Source organism: Tamandua tetradactyla, chromosome 1, assembly GCF_023851605.1.
Source record: "Tamandua tetradactyla isolate mTamTet1 chromosome 1, mTamTet1.pri, whole genome shotgun sequence".
NCBI classification, from domain to species: domain Eukaryota; kingdom Metazoa; phylum Chordata; class Mammalia; order Pilosa; family Myrmecophagidae; genus Tamandua; species Tamandua tetradactyla.
Window position 1 is genome coordinate 20,568,996 of NC_135327.1, and position 25,853 is coordinate 20,594,848.

General features: G+C 50.1%; 1 protein-coding gene across 3 annotated transcripts in view; it reads left to right on the forward strand.

The window, feature by feature from the left end:
- NOL4L (nucleolar protein 4 like) overlaps positions 1 to 25,853 on the forward strand; it is a 122,321-nt gene that overhangs the window by 58,904 nt on the left and 37,564 nt on the right. For all 3 annotated transcript variants that reach the window (XM_077111595.1, XM_077111611.1, XM_077111602.1), the window contains one exon: positions 4,095 to 4,204. In XM_077111595.1, coding sequence (XP_076967710.1) covers positions 4,095 to 4,204 — 110 coding nt within the window. The remainder of the gene's footprint in view (positions 1 to 4,094; positions 4,205 to 25,853) is intronic.

Consider the following 25,853-nt stretch of genomic DNA (forward strand, 5'->3'; position numbering starts at 1 on the left):
GCTGGGGCCTGGCCTGTCTCAGTAGAACCTACAGAAGCCACTTTCAACTCGTTCACGTTTCCACCTTGGCTTGTCTGCCGTGCTCACGTTTTCTCACCCGTGAGCACCTGACTCGTTGGAGCTCCCTCGAGCCCTGACTCCTTCCCGCTCTGCTGCTAAGCCGATCTTCTCGGTCTGCACCCACTTATCTCCAGAACCCACGGGGCTCCCCACTGCTGATCCCCGGCGGCCAGCTCCGTCCCCCCTCCTCTCACCTGGAATGTTCTACCTCCTCGACAGAGCCTCTCACCCTGCACAGTTGAGCCTTTCACTCCACACCGGCGTAAGTTGTTCTCTGATGGGTCTGGGTGTTTGCTCAAGGCTTCCTGGCTTCCCCGAGACCAGACGTCCTGCCTTCCTGGTTCATCTCCAGGCACCACAAGAGCCTCCTCTTCTGAGAAGGTGCAGGGGAGATAACAGTCCAGGAAAGACACTTTTTTCACCTCCCAAGAACACTATCCCAGCCGTGTCTTTTTCCCAGCCAGCCAGTCCCTGGCTGTATTAAGGATGCCTTCTCATATAAGTCACGGCATTCTGGGCAGGGCAGCGTGGCCTCAGGGAAAGAGCACAGCTCCTTGCCTCCGTGGACCAAGGAGTCACCGGGAAGCCAGTGAGGTCTTCATTTGGGCCTCTGACCAGGGCCCGTTAGAGAGAGGGGGCCCTTGGCACCAGCCATGCTCCCTAACAGCGTCTCACCAGCCAGGCCCCTCCTCGAGGCACCGGAAACCATGGGTCCTGGTCTGAAGACGGGAACGACATCTCGATGTCGTCGCTGGAACGTCCGCCTGACATTGCATCCAGCCCAGTAGATTCTGAGAGCCAGTTCCTAACACACACACACACACACACACACACACACACACACCTGGTCTAGGGGAGCCAGCTCTGCACTGATGGTGGGGCAACACGGACGGGAAGACGCGAGGAGGGAAAAACGTGCCCCCGTTTCCCCCCCGATGAGGCATCCGTGCCGGTGGAGCTGATGTGTGCTGGTGTCAGAAAATCCCTCTGCCACGGAACCAAAGAGGAGTTCTCTTAAAAAAGAAAGAAAAGGTTTGGTCCATTTCCCACGAGTTTCTAAGACATTCTATTAATGACATTTGTACCTTCCTCCGAGAGCAGAAGTGAAGGATTCTGCATGCAACAATGTAGCTTTAAAAAGCAAAACAAAGTTCTGCATTTTTATAAAACTTGATTTTTTAAAAGACTTTTTTATTGTCTAGTATAACAAATATACAAAGCAAAGAAATAAAAAAACAACAATTTTCAACTTCAACAAGCAGTTATAGGACAGATCCCAGAGTTTGTCATGGGCTACCATACCGTTCTCTCAGATTTTGTTCTGAGAGGACGCTGCTCCAGAATATAGGAGGCTAGAGGGCTTAAATATTTTTTTTTTATCATCACAATAGACTTTTTTCCTTCTTTTTTTTGGTGAAAGATAACATGTATACAAAACAATAAATTTCAAAGCGCAGCACCACAATTAATTGTAGAACATATTTCAGAGTTCGACGTGGGTTACAATTCCACAATTTTAGGTGTTTACTTCCAGCTGTTCTAAGATACTGGAGACTAAAAGAGGTATCAATTTTATGATTCAGCAATCATATTCCTTTGTTAAGTCCTATCTCTACTGTAGAACTCCACCATCACCTTTGATCTTTCTGTCCCTTTCTTTAGGGGTGTTTGGGCTATGGCCATTCTAACATTTTCATGTTGGAAGGGTCTGTCACTAATATGGGGTAGGAACATGGAACTATCTGATGTTCTGGGGAGGTGGGGCCCTCTAGGTTTCAGGACTCGTTAAAACTTGATTTTGAAGGACGTTTTTCCAGTCTGTATGGTTGCCAAACGTGCACAGCCATCAAAATTACACCCCCTCCTTTTGGTGCCCCCAGTTCTTGGTGCCCAGTCGGTTTTGGGTCCCTGTTTTCCACAGGGCTGTTCCTGATGTTGCCAGCATAAGTTTCCTTGTGTCCTTGTTTGCAGGAGCTTTATGTGTGTGTGGTAAATATATATAATATAAAATGCAACATTTTAACTATTTATGAACTTGCAATTCCACGGCTTTAATTATGTTCACAATATTGTGCGCCCATCACCACTCTCTATGTCCAAAAGTCTTCCATTGCCCCTAACAGAAACTCTGAACCCATTAACCAATACCTCCCTATTTCTCCCCCACCCCACGCCCTGCAGGTAACCTCTAATCTACTTTCTGTCTTTACGAATTTGCCTGTCCTAGATATTTCACATAAGTGGATTCAGACAGTGTTTGTCCTTTGGCCCCCAGCTTCTTTCACTTAGCATCATCAACCTTTTCAAGGTTGCAGGGCTGTTTTTGGCGTGGGTTTGGCCTCGGAAGGGCTCTCCTGTGTTTTCTCCCCTCCTGCCTGTCTCAGGCACGGTCGGGAGGGTGGAGGGCCAGCTTTGGCTGTCTGGAGGACGTTCCCACTTTTCGGCCTCACCCCACTCACACCCCAGGCCATGAATTAGGCACTGGAAGAGGCTTTTGGTCAAAGGCCTGAGGTGAAGTGAACCTGGATAAAAGCTGGAAGTCCCTGGAGGCAAGAGGAACAGGAGACCTGAGGACAGGTGGCTGCGACAGTTTCCTGGGCAAAGGGCTCTCAGTGGCTTCCAAGGAGAGCAGCCCGAGTGACTAAATGACACAGGTCTTGGCGTGACTGGTCCCAGCAGGTGACGCTGGGGTTCTGAGCTTGGGCAGATAGCAGGGGACATATGGAGGGGAAGTCGGACTGGGGAAAGGGATCTCATCTTAGCCACGCTCCGCCCACCTCCTCCCTCGACTCATCCCCGTACCTTTTCGTCCTGTCCCGTGTGGCACTGCAGTGGCACCTCGGGTGCCGATCAGGACGGCCGGGCAGAGTCCACCACAGGCACTGCTGCAGAAGGCAGTTTAGCTGGAGATTTCAAGAATTATCAAACATTCCTATCCTTTGACCCATGAATTCCATTTCTTGGAATCTGTCCTAAAAAGGAAATGACCAGCAATATGGACCGATATTCAGGCACAAAGGTGTTCCCTGCTGCATTGTTTATCGGGGGCCCCATAGGAAACAACCTAAACAGCCAATCATAAGGTAACGACAAGTATATTATGGTAAAACACCACACGGCTATAAAAATATTTGCAAAGCAGAACAAGAGTTTTCATGGTGGAGGAAATGCCTGTGACAAAATGTTAAGCAAAAATTTTTGAAAAGCAGATTATAATTCCCCATATGCATCATGATACCAAGTATATAAAGAAGAAAGATCACAGGGAAGAAAAAAACAAGCACGGAGGCATGTGCCAAGCTGCTTGGTACAATTATAGGCTTTTTTTCCTCCCATCTTTACATCTTTCTTCACTTTGTAAATTCCTTACAAAAAGAACTTCCATTACTTTGATCTTCCAGACAGCAAAGCAATAAATGGGAGTATCAGGGCTCCTCTCCACGTGATTATGGAGGAACCAGGATTGGGTGTGTGTTTGGGGGTGGGGTGGGGACTGGAAGCCTGGCTCAGACCCGTGAGCCATATGGTAACCCGGGGGTGCTTTGGGGGGATGCTGAGGCAGTGGGGTGGGGAGTGGAGGTGACATGTGTTCACCAGAAGGAGAGTTGGCATAGACCGAGTTGCCTGTGAATGCCTCCAAGGGCCTAGCAGGCATCATAATTGAGTGAAGGTGTGCTGTGTAATAGGGAGTGGTGGAGGCTATGGCAAAGTGGAGCAGAGAGGAGTCACCGCTCAGCTCCACAGCTCGTTTGCCATGCGAGAATGCAGGCCTGTATGGTCAGACCTTCCATTTTCCCTAGAAGCCAGAAATCCTTCTTTTTACAAAGGTGAGAGCTCTTGAACGCTGGCTCCTAATTGAAAAGTTTTTTTACACCTTGCCATCCAGTGGTGACCACTGTGCCGCCAGCTTGTGGCCTCCAGCCCATTCCTTCTCTGAGGTGGCTTCCTCTGGCTCGGTGGGTGGCAGTGGGTGGAACCTGGCCAGCAGCCCATGACACAGACCGAAAGGGGTTTCCTTTGGTTCTTTCTTCCAGAAAACGAGCCTCCATCTCCTCTGGTCTCTGGGATCATTGATTACAACATGCCTCTTACCTCCACGTACCTGAAGCAAATGAAGTTACGAGTGATGAATTCCCAGGAGCAGGTAAGTGGCCTGTCCCCCTCACCCACCTGGAGGCGTCCTAACTTGCCTGGAAGTAGTTGCTTCTTTCTGAAACTCAGGGCTGCAGCCTGAGTAAACACACTGCAAATCAAAGAGGCCCTTATCTGGTTATCTGGGCCTCGCAGTGTAGGCCGAGAGGGGAGGGGAGGGGAGGAGGAGGGAAAAGAATGTGTTCAAGGGGCTGCTGGTCAGAAGGTCCTGACAAGTCTTCAGTGAAATCCAGGAACCCAAGCTTCCCGAAACTTTCCGCCATGCCAGGGGCAAGGGAGGGGGCGGGTAGGAACTGCCGACCTTGGCTCCCGGGGCTGTCCCTCTCCTCTCTGCCCTGGGCTTTGTCTGCAGTGGGGCTCGCCTCCTTTTCTCAGGGAGGCAAGAGAGAGGCCCTGGCTGCCAGCTTGTGGCCTCTGTCACTCCTGGGGCCCAGACCGGCCAGGAGGATGGGACTTCAAGGGTGGCCTGGGCGAGATAAGACCCCAGGGCCCCCTGGCTGCCCAAGACTCCCGGGCTGTGGTTTGCCAAGGGCCGACAGGCACCATGGAAACAGGCTATGAAAAGAAACTCTCTCCTGCCTGCCTCCCCGCAGTCCACCTTCCACCCCTTTGCAAAGCAAGCAGCCTGGCTGTCTTTCAAAGAAGGGCTAGGTGAGTGCCACCCCGCCCCCTCCACCGCCTGGGACACCAGGACAATCATTCCTCGCACTGGCTTCACGTGTTCTCTCCTGTGCTGGCTCCCGGACCTCCAGCCTCCCCGGGGGCCGGCTACGGGAAGGGTTCTTTCTTCCTCCCCCCACTGAAAGGCGAGGGAGAACCCGAATCTTGCCTCCCAGCCCTGGATGCGTGCCGTCCTGCTTACCGCGGGTCTCCTTGACAACCTGAGTGCGTGTGCGTCCATGTGTGCATGCATGTGTGTGCACGCGCGCCAGGGGGGTGATGGCGCTGCAGCCCGTTTTGTGGTGGTGTGGCAGGATGGGCTCAGGTCGCGCCCGCGGCCGTGGTATCCAGTTTGCGGATTTAAGCTGGTTGGTTTGAACATCCTGAGTCCTGTGCTCCACCCTTCCCCACGCCGCACCCCCCAAAAAAAGGGGTGGATGAAGTGACTTTGCCCCCCCCCCCCAGTGGGGGAAGTGTTTGCACCTCTGTGTCTCCCACTCATTCTCACCTGAGGGTGTCTGTTCTGTGTTGGGTGCCGCCCGAAGAAACTCCACATAATCAAAAATAATTTCAGGGGGGAAGATGGTGTTGGGGTTGAGTTTCCAGTTCACAATGACAAAGTTATTCTCTGAGAATGTCAGTAATGAGGGCACGGGCTTTGTTAATAGTTCCAAAATTTACACGCCACTTTGCAGGCTCAGCGTTCCATCTCCTTTAGCCACTGCTCAAGAGGAACTCATGGTCTTTCTTCCTGTGACCACGCAGGCCTAGCCGGACACCTGGCTTCTCTCACGTCTTCGTCACCATTCTCATCCATCCCCAAGAAGGGCGGATCACACGCAGCCCCGGGGCACCGACAAAATGGCCCTGGGGCCAGTCACGGCCAATGCAACGCAAGCCATGCTCCTAAGGGCTCTTGCTATATTTGATTTTGTTACAAAACTTCTTACCATATTTTCACTTGTGTCAGTGGAAGGAGGAGGTTAAGGCTGGTCGGGTGCTTTAACAAGGATTCAATCATGTGACCAATATTTACAAGCCCGACTCTGGGAGCCAAACAAAAAACAGACATCCTTCCTAGATTTTTTCATGGGCAACAGGGAGACAGACACCAATGAAAAAGTCACCCACGAGCACATGGTAGCTACCGATCCGTGATCAAGGAAGAGACTAATGGAGCATCACAGAGCAGCCGAGATGAGTGCCAAGTAGACGTGTGCGGGGTGCTGTGCGCCCTTAGAATGGGGAGTTGGCTGAGGTCAGGGCCCCTTGCCTCCCAAAGGAATGCTTAGGCTGAGCTGGAGAACTGAAGGGAAGAGAATCCCAGGCTGAGGAAGCAGCTCATGCAAAAGCCCTGGGGCTCAAGGGAGGATCCAGCCTGCTTGAGATTGAGAGGCTAGTGTGGCTGGGCTGGAGAGTGTGAGGGGTTCTGTTGGTGAAGAGAAAGGGAGGAAGCACGGGGCTAGGCACATAAACACTCGATGGGTGCTGGTGAAGCACGTGGATGGAGTGAGGTGGATAGGTTGCCTTGGTAAGGTTCACGCGACTCCCGAAGGAAGGGAGAACGCTGGGAAGACGTTTGCCTCCAGGCTGCCCTTTGGAGTCTAACTGGGGCCAGGGCTGAGGTCGGGGTGGCGTCTGCTGACAGCGGGGCTGGACTGTGTCTTTCTCTCCATCACCTGTTTCCCAGGTGGGGGCCATCTGGAGGTGACCGGCCCCTCCCATGCGCTGCAAGAGATGAAAGGTGCAGCCCCTGTGGCCCCACCTGGCAGGTGCAGCAGCCTCCACCACGGGCCCAGGGCCTTTCCCTCTCCCACACTCCCTGCGCGGTAATGAGCGCACAAGGCCGGGCCTGCCAAGCAGCGTGGTTGCCTCTCTCTCTCTTTTTTTTTAATAACTCTAAACGAGGCAAAACAAGAAATTGTGTTGCTCATCGGATTAGTTATCTGTAGCAGCAAGGAAGGGCCAAGGACCCAGGAGTCTTTGATTCTTCACCTTGAATTGGGACTAAAAATACTGAAAATACATGTACTTGAATGAGGAGCTCCTTTCTTGCAAAGTGAAATCAGAGCAGGGCCCTCCGTGGGGCAGGATGACCCACCAGCTGGACTGGGACCCACCCTCTAGCTGCCAACCCACCTGCCAGGTCAAGGCTGTGGCCACGGTTTAGCTCCCTGGAGCACCGAACTGCCAGCAGGAGACACCTGCAGCCTCTGCGCTCACCATTGCAGGCTACGTGGAAGGTAAAACCAGTTCTAGCCGGGAGCCATGGTGAATGACTTCTATTAAAGCTGAACAAGGCTCCGCCACTGACATCTTTGGATGAGAAAAATCCCAATAACCCTTTCGTTTCGTTTTGGTTTTTTACCCCCAACATTACTCATCCAGGAGATGATTCTTAAGGCAAGTAGCTCATCTCAACTCACTTTGCTTTGATCAGACAATGCGCAGCTGGTGGGATTTTCTTGAGAGCCGGACAGGATCCTGTTACTTGCAGTTCAGTGGTGACACCTCAATATGCTGGGAAATGCATCCTCCTCCTCGGAGAACATCAGACAGTATGAAAAGCCAATAACGACTTCCACACAAAGACAAAAACTTTCTCCCCGAGGTCTGATTCAACACAGCAGACATCGTCAGAGCGTCCTCAACCTGCAGGGCGGCAGGGGTCCGTCTCCACCTTCCCAGATAACGGGGCCTGTCCCTGCAGTGGGCAGCAGGCTGGAACCTGAGAACACGGCCCTATAAAATCTTTTGGTTTTTTTTCCTCACTCAGGAAAAATCTTATAGAGATGTAAAGCAGAAATCACATCGAGCTGTACGGAACATGGATATATTGTCTTGGAGGGGCGGGTAGGGAGGCCGCACGGAATTTGGAGTCTCGGAGCACGGTCCGTGGCATCCTCCGATAAGGCCAGAAGCCGGAGGCCGGAGTGTCCCCGAGCCGCCCCCCTCCCGGTCCCCGCCCGGGGCTGTGTGCAAGGTGGGGGGCAGAAGGGCCTGGGTCACTTCTGCACTCTGCCACTGGCTTTACTTTCCGTCGCATTCGGTTTTCTTTCATACACTTTTTTTTTTTTTTTTAATTACACGAGTAATACACAAGCTTCTGTGGGAAGCCAAAAAGTTGGGCTTCTGTGGGAAAATCCGTAGCCAAAAAAAAAAAAAAGCAAAAACCTGGTGATAAAAATTGCCGTCAGCCCGCCCCTCAGATCACCGCTCATATTTTGGCGCCCACCCTCCCAGGCTGTTTAATAAAAAGGGGATTATCCTGCAAGTACCATCTTATAACCTGCTTGGTGAGTTTCCCTGTTCTTCTGAGTCTCTGTACCCTCTGGGCCTTGATCTTTCCACCCACCAGACATGCTCAGGATCTCATTTTCCTCCCATCCATTCATTCATTCATGGACGCATGCTCTCGGGCCCAGGCAGGTTCCGGGTACCGAGGAGACAGTGAACAGAGCCACGGCCCTGCCCGCACGGGGCTCCCCCGTCTAGAGAGAGTCAAGGGAAAGCTGGTGTCTGCAGGAGGAACTTGGGCAGTGGAGGAGGGACAGGGAGAGAGCATCCTGGGCAGCTGGGTTGTTCACTGGGCACCCGCTCTGGGTCAAGCGCCCCTCACCCCTTTGCAGCGCCGCGTTATTATCCTCGTTTTACAGATTCCCCAGCTGGGGCTCAGAAAGATCCAGCCCTTGCTCAAGGCCACACCACCACCAGCAGGCATTTCGTCCCCACCTGTGCACCCGCACCACCTCCTATTTCTGGGGCCACACCTAAGTAAAGACGTCCTCAGAGTCCGCAGTGGGTGTGCGCATCGGGGGTGCACGAGCGTTGCCCGTGGGGTATGGCGAGGACAGATGTCCTTGCGGAGATGCTGGTGGAGGGCTCCCGAGGCAGGCAAGCACGAGCAGAGGCTCTGTGTGGCCGGGGAACTGGGCCACCTTCAATGTCCAGGTACTTAAGGAAGTCTCGGAAGAAAAAGGTGGCCGAGGGTGGAGAGAGTGGGAGCTCCTACTTTATGGAAGCTGAGTGTGTATCTAATTCAGAAGCCACACTTCGAACAGAGTTATCCTGACCTTTCCTTAGATCACAGTGTTTGGACCAAGACACTGCTAGAAAAAGCAGATCTGGAAGGAGGAAGACAAGTCACCTGCGTTCCTTCCCCCAGCACATGCTTTTATGCTGTAGAGGTGCAGGGTGGGGCCCCGAGGGTGGGTGGCTTCCCCTGGCTCAACTTCTTTTCAGTCCCCACACCCCGCACCCTAATCCAAGGCACCCCCCCCCCACCTCCGGAGCAGGTTACTGTCTTAATGGACCTCGTGCAGCGCCGCGGCCGCGCGTGAAGTGATGCTCTCGTGTTTAAGCCATGATGGAGGCTCTAACTTGCCTCCGTTAACCTCTGCCTGCCTCACTGCCGTTCTTTCCTGGTCAGAGTTTGCTTTAGGTCATGGAGGGCGGGGCTCTTACTTGTGTGCCACAGCCCCTGCCTTGGGCTCCTGGGACCTCCAAATTACCAGCCAGTGTCCTCAGCCAGGATTCCCACCCACCCAGTCACCTCCCTGTTATGCCAAAGACCCTGGACTCAGGCGAACAGTCGGTGCCAGCTGCACCACCTACAGGCTGTGTGACTTTAGGCAAGTCACTTCACCTCTCTGTTCTTTTTCCTCATCAGTTACTTGAGAGTCCTAATAACACACCTACCTCCTAGAGTTAGCCAGAGAATTAAGTGGCACAAAGCAAGGTATGGGCTTAGCACATTGCAGGGCCCTTAGGAACACTGAGGAAATCTCAATTACCACCCCGGCTATTGGTGGTAATACTAGATGCAACTTTTGTTTGATGGACACCTATGATGACCTTGTACAAGAGACAGTGTAGTTGTTCTCAAACACCAATTCCTAGTACAGGGGACAAGACAGCAGCTACAGAGCCATCAACCAGGACAGAAAACAGGAAAAATACCTGCCAGACAGTGCAGGGACTAGCGGGCCGCTGTGATGGGCAATCGGGCTACGGGGAAGGGGGTGGCATGGGGAGGTGGTCTTTGAACCAGCCTGGCACCTGGGGTAGACCTTTTGGCTTGCTGTCCTTAAAAATGACAGACACTTGCTTGTTTTTAGACAGGGTTTGGGCAAACCAAGAAGACCTGGGTGAAATAACAGCTCAAGCAGGATGCGGGGCTGGGGGAGGCCAGAAATAGTTTGGGAACTGTGGGGAGGCTCCGGGGGACCAGCCGGAGGAGGAGGAAGAGGAGACGTAGAGCGAGGGCCTCCCTGGGTGTGAGGCCCCAGGAAGGGCCCCTTCCTTCACCGGCACGGGGCAGTCAGGCAAGGATTTGGCAGGAAATGAGCACAGCCTGACTGTGCAACTCTCAGGCTCTCAGCTTCCTAAGTGCACAAGGAAACAAGCCCACCCCAAAACACTCTCCACATTCACTTTTTTTTCCCTTATTGCAGTAAATATAGATTACATAAAAATTTCCATATTAACCTTTTTTAAAATTTTTGTTTATTTTATTATTTTATTTTTTGCATGGGTGGGCACCGGGAGTCGAACCTGGTGAACTATAGCGTGTCTCTGGCATGGCAGGCGAGAACTCTGCCGCCGAGCTACCATGGCCTGCCCCATACTAACCATTTTTAACTGTATGATTTGACAGCATTAATTACATTCACGATATTGTGCAGCCATCACCACTGTCCACTAGCAAAACTTTCTCCTCACCCAAACAGAATCTCTGCACCCAGGAAGCAGTAACACCCCACTCCCCCATCCCCGCGTAACCTTTAATCTACTTTCTGTCACTATGAATTTGCCTGTTCTAGATATTTCATGTAAGTGGAATTACACAATATTTACCCTTTTGCGTGTGCTCATTTCACTTAGCATGATGTTTTGGGGTTCATACACATTACAACACGTATCAGAACTTCATTCCTCTTTACAGGTGAGCACCATTCCCTTCTGTGCACACACCACATTTTGTTTGTCCATTCATCTTTTGATGGGCATTTGGGTTATTTCCACTGCTTGGCTAACTACATTCACTTTTTTGGGGGGTGGGGGGAGGTGCATGGTCTGGGAATCGAACCCAGGTCTCCTTCATGAAAGGTGAGGATTCTTCCACTGAACCACCCGTGTACCCTTAAGTACACTCGGTTTTTTAAGCATCATCTTTTGGACAAGGTTGAGGGAGCGGCGAGGGCAAAAGCAGGGCTCTCTTTGTCCCCTCACTGAGCCCTTCTTCCTTTTTTTTTTTTTTTTTGCATGGGCAGGCACCGGGAATTGAACCCAGGTCTCTGACATGGCAGGAGAGAATTCTGCCACTGAGCCACCGTTGCACTGCCCCCTTCTTCCTTTTTACTGCTTTCTTCTCTCACAGACCCCCCTAACCTCCCTCCTGCTCGGAAGTACCCCAAGGAAACGGGCAGACCCAAAAGAGAGGCAGTTAATGGGTTAAAGTGAGAGCTTGTTGCTTAAACAGTGCCTCGCTCATAGGATTTTTAAGCCATGTAAAACCCATGATTGCTTACTTTGGCACTGGGTTTAAGAGTTTGACAACTACGCTGGTTTCCATCCCCCCCCTTCCCCAGGCTACCTTGCAGCTACATGAACTCTGGGAAGAAATAGCAGAATGGAAATTTTGCCGTATCTCCTGCTGTGGCTCTGTGTGTGTGATCTTTGATGGTCTCTTAGAGAAGCAGAGGTTCTGATGTGTTTCTTTAAAATTAAAGAGTAGTTGCCAAGCAAAAGAAATAGAATGTAGAACCTCTAAGCTCCTAGATAAAATAAAAGAAACAAAGAAAACTCGTACAAGAGCAAACATATAGGAAATAAAAAAAGAAACAATAAAAGAAAAAAGGAAAAAATAAATAGGAAACGTAATGTAAGTGCACAGGCTAAAACCAAACATCAGTAAACCACAGTAAATGTGAATGGGTTAAAATCCACTATAAAGAGTCAAAAAGGCTCAGACAGATTTTTAAAAATGGCAGAATTCAAACATTTGGACTTTACAGAAGACATTTTGTTTTTAAATGACAAAAAAAGGAAAATGGAAACAAAAGAAAGAGGGGGCAGTGCTATTAATGTCAAACAAATTAATATCAAGACAAAAAAAAAGCACTAAGGAGGACAAAGTGGGATATTTTATGCTGACCGAAGGTGCAGTTTCCCAGTGAGATTTCAGCGTGTCTTGACCATGGCACTCTGCCTGCGGGGGAGGTTGGGTCAGCTGTGTTGGACATAAAAGCACGTCGGGTTTCACCATGGAAAGCAGCACCTTTCTTTTTGGACTGGTAGGAATAGCAGGTTTGCACCCTGTAGCACATCTTCCATATCACCAGCAGTCTCTTCTTCATTGCTTGCCAGTTTTGCTCTGTCTTGCAGTAACCATTCCTATAGGTCAGTCTCTTCAATTTTGAACAACTCTGTCAGCTTTCTGGAAATGTGCATGAAGCAATATATGGCCTAGACCCTGTCAAATTTGTGAGAACGTGTAGTCTGTTACCTCAACCTCCTCCTGGATTTTAGTCTATCTCATCCTCTCCCCACCTGGGCTCACCCACTGAGGTATGCTGGGACCACTTTCTCACTTCTCAACCTCTTATCCGTCTTCCTGATTGCCTTCCTGGGACTCCTCAAGAAAACCAGGGAGACTCCTGGCTTTGCCGGTCCGCTCCTGGCTTCCTTCTCTTGCTCCATTTCTGCCTCCTCTCAGACACCCTCAACCAGCCTCTGGGACCAGTTTATCTCTTGCTTGTTTTATAGCTGAGCCATGAGAGACCAACTCACCTCCCTGATAGCCCCCGAATGCCTGAAATGCCACCAGTCACATCTGAAAATCTATGGTTCAAACCTCTTCCTGTCTCAGTAAATCCCTGGCACTGCAGAAAGTTTATGCTGTGGCAAGAAAAACAAAGAGCAACTGAAATAGCGACCTTGACCAAGGCTGCTGTTTGGATTTCTCCCGGCTGAGAATGGTCCTTGGAACGGTTCTGCTGTGAGAGGACGTGCAGTTGGGGCGGCAGCTGCCAGCTCCCGCCTGGTGAACCCTTCCCCTTCCCCGCAGGGCAGTTCACCCTCGGAAACAGCTTCTCAGGGGGCCCTGTGTCTATTTTGGTTTGTGTGTTTTTTAAAAATTTGTATTCCCTTTTTATTTTTAATCAATAGAATACATTTTTTAAGAGATCATATAGAAAAAGGGCCAACCCTCACTTCAGTTTCCCCTCCCAAGAGACAGGCCCTTTTCTGTCTTATCTTTTAGCTATCTCTTCTGGCATTTACCTTGAATTTCTAAATGACATTGATTATTTCTTAATAATAAATAATAAAATAACAAATAGTTATTGATTTTTTTCATTTTGGGCTTTAAAAAAAGTCTCACTGTAGAAGCCTTTACACTCTCATACCCACTCATAAACAAATTTGTTATTCTCCTCCCTCCGTCCCTCAATATGTTCACATCTCCCTATTTATATAAATCACTACTTATTATTTATATTATTATTACGGTGTATATATTATTCACAAATGAGCCGGTTAGCATACTGTGATTACATTTGCTGCTTTTGGTTCCCTGGAGTTGGTTGTTGCCTCTTTTTTTCCATCCTTAGCCCTTTATCTTTTGTTCTTGCTTCTGGTATTTGTGTTTCACCATTTTTTATTTTATGTACTCAGATTTATCCATTTCTTCCTTAGTGGCTTCTGCATTTTGAATCTTAAAAAGGCTAATTCTGGGCGGGCCACAGTGGCTCAGTGGCAGACTGCTCGCCTGCCATGCCGGAGACCCGGGTTCGATTCCTGGTGCCTGCCCATGCAAAAGCAAAAGAAAGCTAATTCCACTCCAAGTCCATCTTTTCTTTCAGTACTTTGATATTTTCATTTTTGCACAGAGTTTTAATTTTCATGATGGTTTTAGATTTACAGAAAAATTAGGGAGACAATTCAGAGAGTTCCCTTCTACCCTGCGACTACTTTCCCCTATTATTAACATTCTACGTTAGAACGATACATTTGTTACAATAAACGCACCAGTATGAAGGTATCATTGTTGACAGAAGTCTGTATCTTCTTCAGCTGCTCTTTATTGAGATGGTCTTTGTCCAGCCGGCTTTTTCTGCCCTGGCATCCCATCCAGGTTCCCACAGTGTGTGTGGTTGTCCATCTCTTTAGGCTCCCTCTTGGCTGAGACGGTGCCTCGGGTGTTCCTTGTGATGATGACCTTGACAGCGTTAAGGAGAACCGGGCAGGGATTTTATAGGATGGCCCCGCTGGGATTTGTCTGATGTTTTTCTCATGAATCAACGGGGGTTATGGGTTGTTGGGACGAAGAAGCGGTCCTTTTTATCGCAGCCTTTTAGGGGTCCATACACTCAAGGTGATTTCTGGTTTGACGTTGGCCTTGGGCACACCTGGCCGAGGTCGCATCTGCCAGGTCTCCCCGCCACACAGCTGCTCTCGCCCCCTCCTCCTGTGCAGTACTGGGGGAGCAAGTCCCTGTGCGCCGCCCACGCGGAGGAGGGGGGAGCTCTGCTCCCCTTGCTTGCGGGCAGAGTGTCTACATGAATTATTTGTAATTCTTCTGCATGGGAGATGTGTCCTTTCTCCCGTTTGTTAATTTAGCCAGTCACGTGTTTATTTCAGGATGGACTGATCGGTATTTATTTTATACACTTTGGGTTTTAATTCAGTGTTACTTTATGATTATTATTTTTTTTCTCAGATGATTCCAGCTTGGACCTCTGGAACCTCTTCCAGTTAGCCTTTGTGGCCATCTGATACGGCCCCGTTATTGTGGGGTGTTTTTGTTGTTGTTGATTGTTTGTTTTTGATTCAATTTTATTGAGATATATTCACACACCACACAGTCCGTCCGAAGGTGGGGGGTTTGGTCGTTGCTTCTTTACTTTCTGGCATTACGAGATGCTTCAGGCTCACTTTCTGTTTCCTGCCCCAGTCCCAGAATCAGCCTTTCTTGAGGAACTCTGATTCGTTTTATTGGAGAATGGTATTAAAAACTGAGTTCTGGGCTCTAGGTCTGACCGTTGCTATGGGTGCCCTTTCTCTTAGGCCCTCTCAGTTGACAGAGCAAAAAAACACATTTTAAAAAAAATTTAATCTTTGATCTATTTAGTGCTTATCCTGTTATTCGGTCTGAGATATGGACTTGACTTGACCCCTTTGCCTCAACATCATTTGTTAAATAATTTATACTTTCCCATTGCTTGGAGGTACCATTTTTATAATTTACTAAATTTCCACATGAAATGGAATCTACTTCTATTCAGTCCATTGCTCTCTTTGACCACTCATGTGGTGGCACCACATTGTTTTAAGTACTAACACTTTCAAGTATTTTTAAATATCTAGTAAGAATGGATCCTTCCTGGTTTGGTCTTCTTTTTCAAGTTTTACTGTAAGTAAAATGTGGTCTATGCAAACACTGGCTATTTATTCAGCCCTAAAAAGGAATGAAGTTCTCATACATGCCACGATGTTGATGAACCCCGAAAACATTATGCTCGGTTAAAGAAGCCAGATCCTAAAGGATAAATATTATATGATTCCACTTATATGAAATATCTAGAATAGGCAAATTCATAGAGACAGAAAGTAGATTAGAGATTACTAGGGGAGGAGGGGACTGGGAAGTGACTGCTTAATGGTACAGAGTTTCTGTTTGGGATGATGAAAAAGTTCTGGAAATAGGTAGTGGTGATGGTTGTACAACATTGTTAAGGTAATTGATGCCACTGAGTTGTATGCTTAAGACCGATTAAAATAATAAATTTTATGTTATGTGTATTTTGCCACGAAAGAAAAAATGTCTTCCTGGCTTTGAAAAAAAAAAGCTACTTAGAAAACAGATTGTTTCTTTAATGCCTAAACATTTTTGCATCCCCTCCTTGGTGGGGGAATATACTGCAGAGGCACTTAGCATGGAAGCCCCAGGCTGACCCTTTCACTGCGGGCCCCTCTGTTCACCAGGTGGCAGGGTGGGACCGCCAGCCAAGAGCGCCACCACCCCCGGGGTTGGAATTTGGAGCCATAAACATCGACAGCCCAGCTTTTCCCATCCTCCTTCTCACAGTGTCAAAATAATGGGGCATTTTTGAATTGAGAAAATTTTCTTGGAACCCCCCCCTTTTTGTTTTCTTTTGAGGGGCCAAAATGGGGAATGCAAAATTAATTGTCAAACATCTTTGTTATGGGGCATCATTTTAGTGATCAGTACGTGTTTTGAGCCCCCTCAGTGCTTTCTAGAAACTTGCTGCAGCTTCCAAATGCTCCCAGAAAACGAGCCTTTCCTCTGTTTTGCCAAGGCAGCCTGGGCTCAGAGAGGCCTGCCTCCTGATGGGGCGCAGGAAAGAAGTGGAAAACAACCAACATCCTGTCTCCACAGCATTTGCCTGGTGGAGCCACGGTAGACACCCGAGCCTAAATGGCCCATTGTCCCCAGCAGCTCCCGAAGGCCCCGTCCCGCTCTGGCCTACAGATGTCCGTCCTCGTAAACCGAGGGTGCAGAGGTGGCCTTCCGACCTCGTGGCCCTGGGGTGGGGTGGGGGATGCCCGCGGTGCCCGTTAATTGGCTGGCGCGGGGCTGGCCCGGGGACGCTTTGTCCGCCCCAGGGGGGCACGGTGGCAGCGGGGCCGCGGGCTGGCCCTCCGTCCGCGAGGGGAGGCGGCAGCACTGTCTTCTCCCGGCCTTGCCTGCAGCCCGGCCCTGCAAAGCACCCTGGGTAACCGCGCTCCCGCTTCCCCGTCCCTAAGGACAGGAGAAATCCAACAGGAAAGGAGGCGTCTTTCCCGGGCTGGGCCAGGAAGGAGCAGCTCCAAACATCCAGATGGTCCCTGAACCGACGGTGGCCTCGTGACCCCCGACTCTGGGCCCAGCCTGCCTGACACCCAGAAGAGACTTGTGGTCTTGTGTCTGAGTCCTGGGCGGTGTTTGTTTGTTGGTTTGTTTGCAGCCGAACTCCTAACTCTAGTTTTTGGAGCGTCTCTTTCACCCAGAGCAAGTGGGGGTATTTTTGTCCAGCCCCCACGATTCATTGTTTTTGAGGGCGCGGCCTGGCTGGCTTAGTGGAGCCCTCCGTGGAATGCGTGGGTGCCCAGGGAGCTCGGGGTGCGGGGGGCTGGGGGCCGGGCACTGGGTGGGCTGTGGCCTTTATGCAGGTCCCTAAGCTTCCCCCCACCCCACCCCCTAGCCCGGTTCCTGCCTCAAGGATCCTTTCCTAGGGGACCAGCTCCTGGCCACAGGCTCCCCTCCCTGCTGGCCCACAGGTTTTGTGAGGGGCAGGCCTGGGCTCGGCCCCAGACAGGTCCTGTCACCCCAACAAGACAGAGCCAGGAGACCCGCCCCCCCACTGGGTGGGGGGTCGGGGCTTTGTAACCAGACCTGAAGGAGGAGGGAGGGTTCAGGCACTTGAGCAGCTGATGTCTGGAGATCAATTAGAGATAATGGCTTTGGGTGGACAGAAGAAGCATGGCCAAGCTTTTTCCCGGTTGTGATTGTGTTTACCTCATTAACAGGCTCTTTTTTTTTTTTTTCTGGAGGTGGGAGGGCACAGTGTTGCCTGCAGAGGCTTTGTTTGGCTCAGGGTGACAGGGCAAGGAACACCCTCCCTTCATCCCCCCCCACCTCCAGCCCCTCCCCCCTTGCTCAGCATGAGGAGACAGAGGGCGCCGCTTCTGCTCAAGGGCCACCCGATTGTAGCCTCCCTGAGACCCTGCGTTTGTCTAGTTTTAAAGAAATGTCCTCATTCATTCATCCATTCAAAAGCCATTTATTAAGTTCCTACTAAGCGCTGAACTGTTGGGAGCACTGAGGTGTAGCCGCGGATAAGATCGACAAGGTGCCCACCCTTGGGGAGTTCACAGGCCTGGGGCGGGGGGTGGGGGCGGTGATAATCAAGTCAGTAAGGAAAGAATATGCAAAAGAGAGAAGTCTGAGGGCAGAGAATTAATAAGGATAAGAAGACAGACCCTTTAGGTGAGATGGCCTCTCTGAGGAGGTGGCCTCTGAGCTGAGGCCTCGATGAGCAGTGGGCAGACCTGGGGAGAAGGAAGAGGAAGGGTTTTTCTGGTGGAGGACACAGCAGGTGCAAAGGCCCTGTGGTTGTAGCAGCCAGGGGCTAGGGCAGAGGGAATGAGAGGGAGACTTGTCGGAGATAAGTGTGAGCAAACTGCAGAGGACAGCTCTTGCCGGGGCCTGCGGCGGTGGGGAATGTGCCCTGTGCAATGTGAAGCCTTGCGGTGACACTTCCTCTGCCAGAGAGGGCAGGGGTTCTAACTGGGGGTGATGGCAACTGTCGACGAGCACTGTAGAGAGAGTCCAGCAACTTTGGTTCTAAGCGCAGCCCTTCCCCTGACCAGCTGTCTTTCACTTCTCCATGCAGCAAGTCGCCCATTTTCTGGAACAGCATGTCTGGGCCAGACTTCAGTGGCTTTCCCATTTCGACCTTGACAGAGGAACCTCTTTCTTCAAGGGAAGTTTCTGGGAGGGACGGGTCAAGGGTCAGCAGCAGACAGCGTGTCACTGGCAAAGCTGGGGAGGGGACCCAGGACTCTGCTGCCTGCCCCTTCTGTCCCCAGGTAGATCCCCCTCCACCCTTCTTTAGTAATCCAGTAACAGTGTCGGGGCAGCCTTGTGCCTTGGGCTGGGGAGCAGAGCTCAGACCAGCATAACCACGGCAGCCAGGCCTCGTTGGCTGTGCCTCTTCTGTCTTGCAATTTCCTCCTTGTTAGAAATGACTAAAAAAAGCCTTACCTGGCAAGTCCCCCCCACCCCCGCCCTGGTCATTTTAAGGCTAAATGAGATGGTTTGGAATGGTTCAGGGTGCCTCCAGGAAAAAGAGGGTGAGGGTGATAGAAACAGAAAGTAATGGGACACCACTGAGGCTTAGGAATCGCCCTGGGGAACACCTGTGTAGTGGCCTCGAAGCTTCTGCCTCCTGCAGAGTCCATGGGCAAGGGAAAGCAGTGCTTATGACAAGTAGGCGGCTGGACTCAGACCAGCATCCACCAACTCTCTTGAAGGAGTTAACCTCCTAGAGAAAAGGGCCCACAGGAGTGGGGTTCCTTTTCGTCTGGTCAGTCCACAAACAGGAGTCTTGTGAATCAGTCAGGAATGCTTCTGACTACAGGTACAAAAAACCCCAGCTGACTGTGTCACCAAACATAAGGGTTATTTTACAAGAGGAGTGAAGGGATCATGTTGGTGCTAATGATTGCAGTGTTGGGGTTGGTGTTTCTGTGATCTTTTGACTGTTTCCTCATGGTTACAGGTTGGTTGCTGTTGCTCCAGCCATCTTGTCCTCATTCAAGGTGGGAAGAAGATGGGAAAGAGTGGTGCTCACCTAGTCTAGCAAAGCAAAAGCTTTCCCACAAAGTTGCCAGCCGTTTTTGATGCCAGTCTCAGTGGCAAGAGCACAGTCACATGACCCCCCTACCACAAGACAGTGGGGGAAGGTGTGGAGGAAGGAGTAAAGAGGAGGGAGAGACGAAGAGGAGAGCAGGGACTGACATTTGTTGTAGGCCTACTGTGTGTCACTCATAGACATGGAATTTAATTTCTCACAACACTGAGAAACTGAGGCTCAGCATACTCAGTGCCTCCATCATTAATGCTGTTATTTCCCCAGGGAAGGGGAGGAGAAGGGAAAGCAAACGGATGGTCAGGGGTGAGGCAGGCCGAAGTGACCAGTGGTCCCCAGCACAGCAGGCGGCTGGAGGGCAGGCCTGGAACTGCTCATGTCACACTGGTCGTCTCTGCACCTGGCCTATCCCTGAACCCATGTAGGGCTCAGTGGATGCTTATTAACTGACAACTGTATTCTTAGTTACTTAGTGTCCACATCATCAGCCACGTCATTTAACAAGGCGCCCTCATTTAAGCCTCCTGATAGCCTTCAAGTCTCTGTTTCCCCCATTTTAGAGATGCTAAAACCAAAGCTTGGACCAGCTAAATCATTTGTCCAAGGTTACACTGAAGACAGGCTTGAATGCAAACAACGCTTCCCCCGTCACCGCTCCCCTGCTCTACCCCCAGTCCCCACCCCCTTAGATGCTGGCCTCCAAATGAATTCAGATGCCAGGAAGGTCTCTTTGCAGCAACTCTGGCCACCAGAACCCTTGGCCATTCCCTCCACCCCCACCACCTTCAGCCCCTACCCTGCCCCCCATCCCATGCCTGCCAGGCTTTGCATGAAGGAAGGTAGGGCCTAAATGGGGAATGCTGCCTGCCCCTTTCTCTTGTTGACCTGCCCTGTTTTGCAGTGGGCTTTCCTCAAGCAACAGTAAGTTGGAGTCTTAGAATCTGCAGAGGGGTCCTCACCGGAAGCCTCCATGTGGCCCCTCAGCTCCTCTAGTTCCCTGCCGGGGAGCCAGCTGGTTTCTCGCCGTGGGACTCCCTAGGCTCAGCATCCATCAGGGGTTGCATTGAGAAGCCCTGGGAACCAGGCAGAGACTAGAATGCCTTGGTGCAGTCCCAGCCCTTCCCAGCTCCCAGCTCAAGGGGAACCTCCGGCTGCCCGGTGAGCCCAGGCTCGCCCTGATGGATTCCTCTCTCTGCCCTGCTGACAGTCCTTGAAGCCGGGCAGTGTGGCTCAGTGGTCCCGCTGTGGCAGGGCAGCCCATGCGTCCTCCAGCCTACCCCAGTGCAGCCTTTGGCTTCTAGTTGTGACCCTGGGCGTGTCCCCTGGCCTCTCCGAGCTGCAGTTTCCTCACCCCCGGTGACTAAGTCACCTAACCTTCCTTCCAGAGCCCCTCCTCTTCAGGTGCAAAGTGGCAGTTGATATCCACCTTGTTATCTGGCTGATTAAATAAGATAACATATAGGCACCTCCCAGCAGGGGTCTGGTAGAGAGCCGGTTGCCGTAATTGATTACAGCTAGCTCCAGGCTGCTTAGCTGCATTAGCTGGCCTCCATTTTTTTTCTTTTTTAAACTTGTATTGAAGTATAACACACACAGAAAAAAGTACAAATCATTAAGTGGGCAGCTCAGAAAAATTTCACAAACCAAATACACGAATGCCCCTCTGGTGACCAGCACCCAGATCAAGACACCAAACATTGCCAGCACCCCAAAGAACCCTGCCACCCCCTTTCAATCACTCCCTGACTTCTAATAGCATAGGTTGGTTTTGCCTGTTCTTGAACTCTGTGCAGATGGAATCACACAGCATGTGCTCTCTTTTGTGTCTGGCTTCTCTTGCCCGCAAACTGAAGTTGGGAGAGCTGTCTGTGTGCGGGTGTAACCAGTCTGTTCCTTTTTATTGCAGAGTGCTGCTGTGTCGTATGGCTGGACCACAATGTATCCATTCTCCATTGGTGGACATGTGGGTAGTTTACAGTTTGGGGCCATCGTGACCAGTCCTAGTATGCGTCCTTTAGGAAACGTTCGTACTCGTTTTTCCTATGCATGCACCTGGGCGTGTTGTGGCTGAGTTGCTGCCGTCCTTAGGTTTTTGGCTGAGCTTCTCTAAAGGAGCCAGAGGGAGAGCAAGAGGAAGAGGCAGGTACACGCTCTGGCAGGAGTTACAAAGGGCACTGTGCTGAGGATGGAGCTCAGGGTACTGGGCTTGATTCAGAGCTCTGTCACAGAGTTCAAGGCTGCAGTGGGTGGGACAGGGTCCCCGAGTGATGCGGTGATGAGTCCCTACTGTGTGCAGCCTCTGAGAGCTTGGGACAGAAAGTGCCGCAAGCACATTAAGTGGCGGAAGACTGGTGGAGATCTGCCAGCGGATGGTGGTGTCTGTTAAGAGCCAGCTGGGTGGTTTGTGCGATTGGTGCTCTGAGTTTGGAGTGAGGGGCCACAGGGGTCTAGATTTGGTGAGAGAGGTTCCTTTCCACCTAGTGAACTCCCAGGCCTCCATCACTGCCCAGCTTAAATGTCACCTCCTCACTGAAGCCCTCCTGGATCTGCTACGTCCTTCTCACACCCTGGGCACTTCCTTCTTGGCAGGTCCCACAACTGTCCAGTAGTTGTCTACGTGGTCATATCTCTCACTCCCCTGCCGGCCTGTTAGGCTAATGTGAAAAATAAATGGATAAGCCAAGCTACTAACAACCTGCAGATTAAATATTTTTTATTCAGGCATGTATGGACCCTTGGTGCTTCTATACATGCTCTTTCTTCTGCCAGGCACCCTTTCCCCTTGCCACCACTCACGTTCCATCCTATGGGTAGATGTCACCTCTTCCAGGACTCCCCACCCTCCCCCAGCCTCTCAGGCAGAAACGTCCCTCCTCCCTCCATAAAAGTACTGCAGTGAGAACACCTCTCTGCTGTGGCTCAGGTTAAATGCCCTTATTATAGTGGGGCAGAAGCAGTTCACAGGGGTTAGAGGAAGAGGTGGACATCATAAGCATATTAAAACATATTTTTAAAGGCACATTATAGGGACAGGAATAGTCAGATAAATTGAGCAGAATAGACAATTCAGAAATAATAGGAAAGTAATGTATTATAAAGATGGCATTTCTCATTAGTGCATAATGATGAGTTATTTAATAGATAGTATTGAGGCAACTCGGATATCCATTTGGAAAAAAAAAATAAGCTAGATCCCCACCTCACAACTTTTATGGAGATAAATTACGGATGGAATAAAGATTTAAGTGTAATGTAGCTATAAATGTTCCAGAAGAAAATATGGGTGAATTGTTTTTATAATCTTAGAGTAGAAAAAATATATATATTTATTTTGACCTGAAACACTAAAGGCTAAAAGAAAAAAAAATGAATTGGATAATAGAAAAATGTAAAATTTCCATGCAGTCAAAAAAAAGAATCCCATCCTAAGCAAAATAAGAAGACAAGAAAAGGAAATGTATTTGCAGAATATATGACAAAAGACTGATTTCCTTCAATTCCAAAGCTCTTACCCCCCCCCCCCAAAAAAAGAAAAGAAAAAAAGGCTAACAACCCAAATAGAAAAATGAGAACATATATGAACAGGTTATTCTCAGAAAAAAAAAAAATTCAAGTGGCCAATAAACACACGATACATGGAGATAATGTGCTCACGCTCCCAAATAAAAAGGGACAAAGGAAAATAGCAGGCACCACTTTTCACCTCCCAGATTGGCAAAGATAAAAGAGATTGCCAATACTAAGCTGGGGGCAAGTGTGCAGCAAAATGAAAGCTTCCAGGTATTGCTGGTGACAGAATAAACTGGCACACTTGTGGGAAGGGACATGATGATTGCCGTGAAGATTTAGAATCAGGATGATGATGTCATCATGACAAAAACCACCACTTACCACGTAACTCCCTCTGGGGGAAAAGATCACACTGTCTTTTATGACCTTGCCCGGGAAGTTACACAGCCTCATTGCCACAGTGTCCTGCTAGGTTACAGTGTCCTATCGGTTGCACAGCCCTATTCATTGTAACAATCTTAGCCTCCTGGTGAATACCCGGAAGTGAGGAGCGCCCGGGGCTCTATCTTGGAAGCCGGCTACCACCCTTTCTCATCTCAAAGAGGAAAATGTGGTGCCAAATACTCTGTTAAACACACCATAACTGAGGCTTAGAGAGGTTGAGGTGTCAGGCCCAGGGTCACGTGACTAGCCTCAGAGGCAGAATTTGAACGGGCTCTCATTGGACGGCGCTCTTTCTATCCCACTTCCTCGCTGTCGGCCCCACCACCCTCCTTGCCCCCTTATAATCTCATCTCCCCACTCCCCATCTACAAGCATAATTCACATAGCATCATCTCCCTCTTAAGATAAAATCCACACTCCTCACCCTGGTGGACAAGATTCTGCAGGAGCTGTCACCCTCACACACACTCACACACACTCCCCTCCCCCCCATCTCCGGGCCCCACCGGTTGCCTGTCTGTTACTCAGACAAGTGTTCCCTCTGCCCGGCAACGCCCGCCCTCCGGGGATTAGGGCACTGGCCTGCTTCCTCCTGGGCGGGGCCTTTCCTGCCCACCCAGCCCGTCTCCCCCAACCTTTTTCTCCACCTGACACCCTGTCTCCCACCCATCCCCTGCCTCCCATCCACCCCTTTTCTGCACATCACTCCTGTCCCCAGGACCAAATTCTACACATTGCATTTAGTTATTTCTCTTCCAAACAGTCAAAATGGGGACAGTGAATTTTCTGAAGGGTCCGGCACCGTTGGGTTGCGGGACATCTCTCATTCTGGATTTCTTGTCTGGTGGGTTTCCTCCTGAACAGATTCAGGCTAATCTGAATTGGGGAGAGAACATGCTCTGGGGGAGAGCGCGACCCAGGTGAGGGCTGTGTCCCCTTACAGCCTCTCTTTGGGAGGTGAGCGCATCGTGTTGGGTGCCCCCACTTTGGGGGCTGCTGAGTTTGATTGGGTGGTTGGGGGTGTGTGTGTGCCACATCTTTCCGTTGTACAGGTACACTTTCTCTTCTGTCATTAATAAGTAATTTGTGGAGATAAATGGGCTTTTAAATGCACTGAGATGCTCACTGCTGGGCAGGCTCGGATCCTGCTATTCCTAATAATAGCAAGCTCCTGGTTCTCAGGTCCAGGGCTTCACTTGGGGGGCAGGCTCACTTCACCGAGGGAGCTGTCTGGATGGGGGTTGCTGCCCCATAGAGCACATGCCTTGCCCATCTTCAGGTCGCAAAAGCACCCACAGTTTCTAGAACCTGGAGGCAACATTAAGGCAGTCCTGTCCCCTTTTGCAGATGGGACAGCTCTCCCTGCTGTGGCCTGTCCCCAGACTGGGGCCAGAAGAAGGGAGGCATCAGTGGGAGAATTGGTTGCCAAGAAACTAGGTCACCAAGCCTTTGTTGGGACCTGTGCTGTGGCCACTTTAAGGATTGAGGGAGTTGTCCAGACACACAAGGACGCTGAAAGCAGCCTCTACAAGGTTACTCAAGGAGCGGCAGCTCCTGCAGGGCTGAGGATCTGGGAGTTCTCTGCGGGTGTCAGTGTTGGCGTCCCCCAGCATTCACCTAACTCACACGGTGCTGCTGGCAGCCAGGTTTCTCCAGGGCTCTCTGGTGCTTTCTGTGAGTCGAGCGGGGCTGGGGCTGTTCATCTGCAGGATGGTAAATGAGTTCACATTTCCTGCCTCCAGAAAATCACTGCTTTGCCATTCCAGGCAGTACTAGCTCACTTTTATTAGCCAGGGAGGCGATAGGTTATCTGGGGTAAGTTCCACCTTTGAACTTCATTGGATTTGGCTTTATATTTCAAGCCGAGATGTCCAGCACCCCTGCAAAGCAGTGAATCAGGCCAGGAGAAGTCAAAGGTCTCTAGCAGGGTGGTGAGGAGAGATGGGAAAACCTGGGCCTGAGTTTTCTCTTTTTCAGCATGAGAAAGGGCAGTTCCCTTGTTGTCAGTGCCTATATTTCCCTGGAGGAACTGAAGAACAGTGGCCACTAATTCATTCTAAAAATCATTATTAGGCACCATGTGTGCACGTTCAGGTAGTGAAACTACTGACTTTTCCTGCATCACTGAGGGTGAGAAGTGAAAATCTAATACAAAAAATTGGGGAGGGTGAATTGGTGTGAAAACATTTGATTTTAGGAATAAAAGATACTAATGAGTTACATGCTTACACCCTCTTTTAAAAAGAAAGTTTACAATCCATGGAATGGAAGAAAATATTTGGAAACCATCTAGAATATATAAAGAATTCCTACAACTTAATGAGCAAAAATCAAACCACACAATTAAAAATGGGCAAAGGGACTTGAAGAGACATCACTCCAAAGAAGACATAAAAATGGCCAATAAGTACATGAAAAGATGTTCATCGCCATTAGTCATTAGGGAAATGCAAATCAAAACCACAATTACATACCACTTCACACCTACTAGGATGGCTATTATAAAAAAATATATGTAGATAAAGAAAATAACAAGTGTTACTGAGGATGTGGAAAAATTGGTACATTCATACACTTTCGGTGGAAATGTGAAACAGTCCCTGTGGAAAACAGTTTGGTGGTTCCTCAAAAAGTTTAACATAGTATTATTAC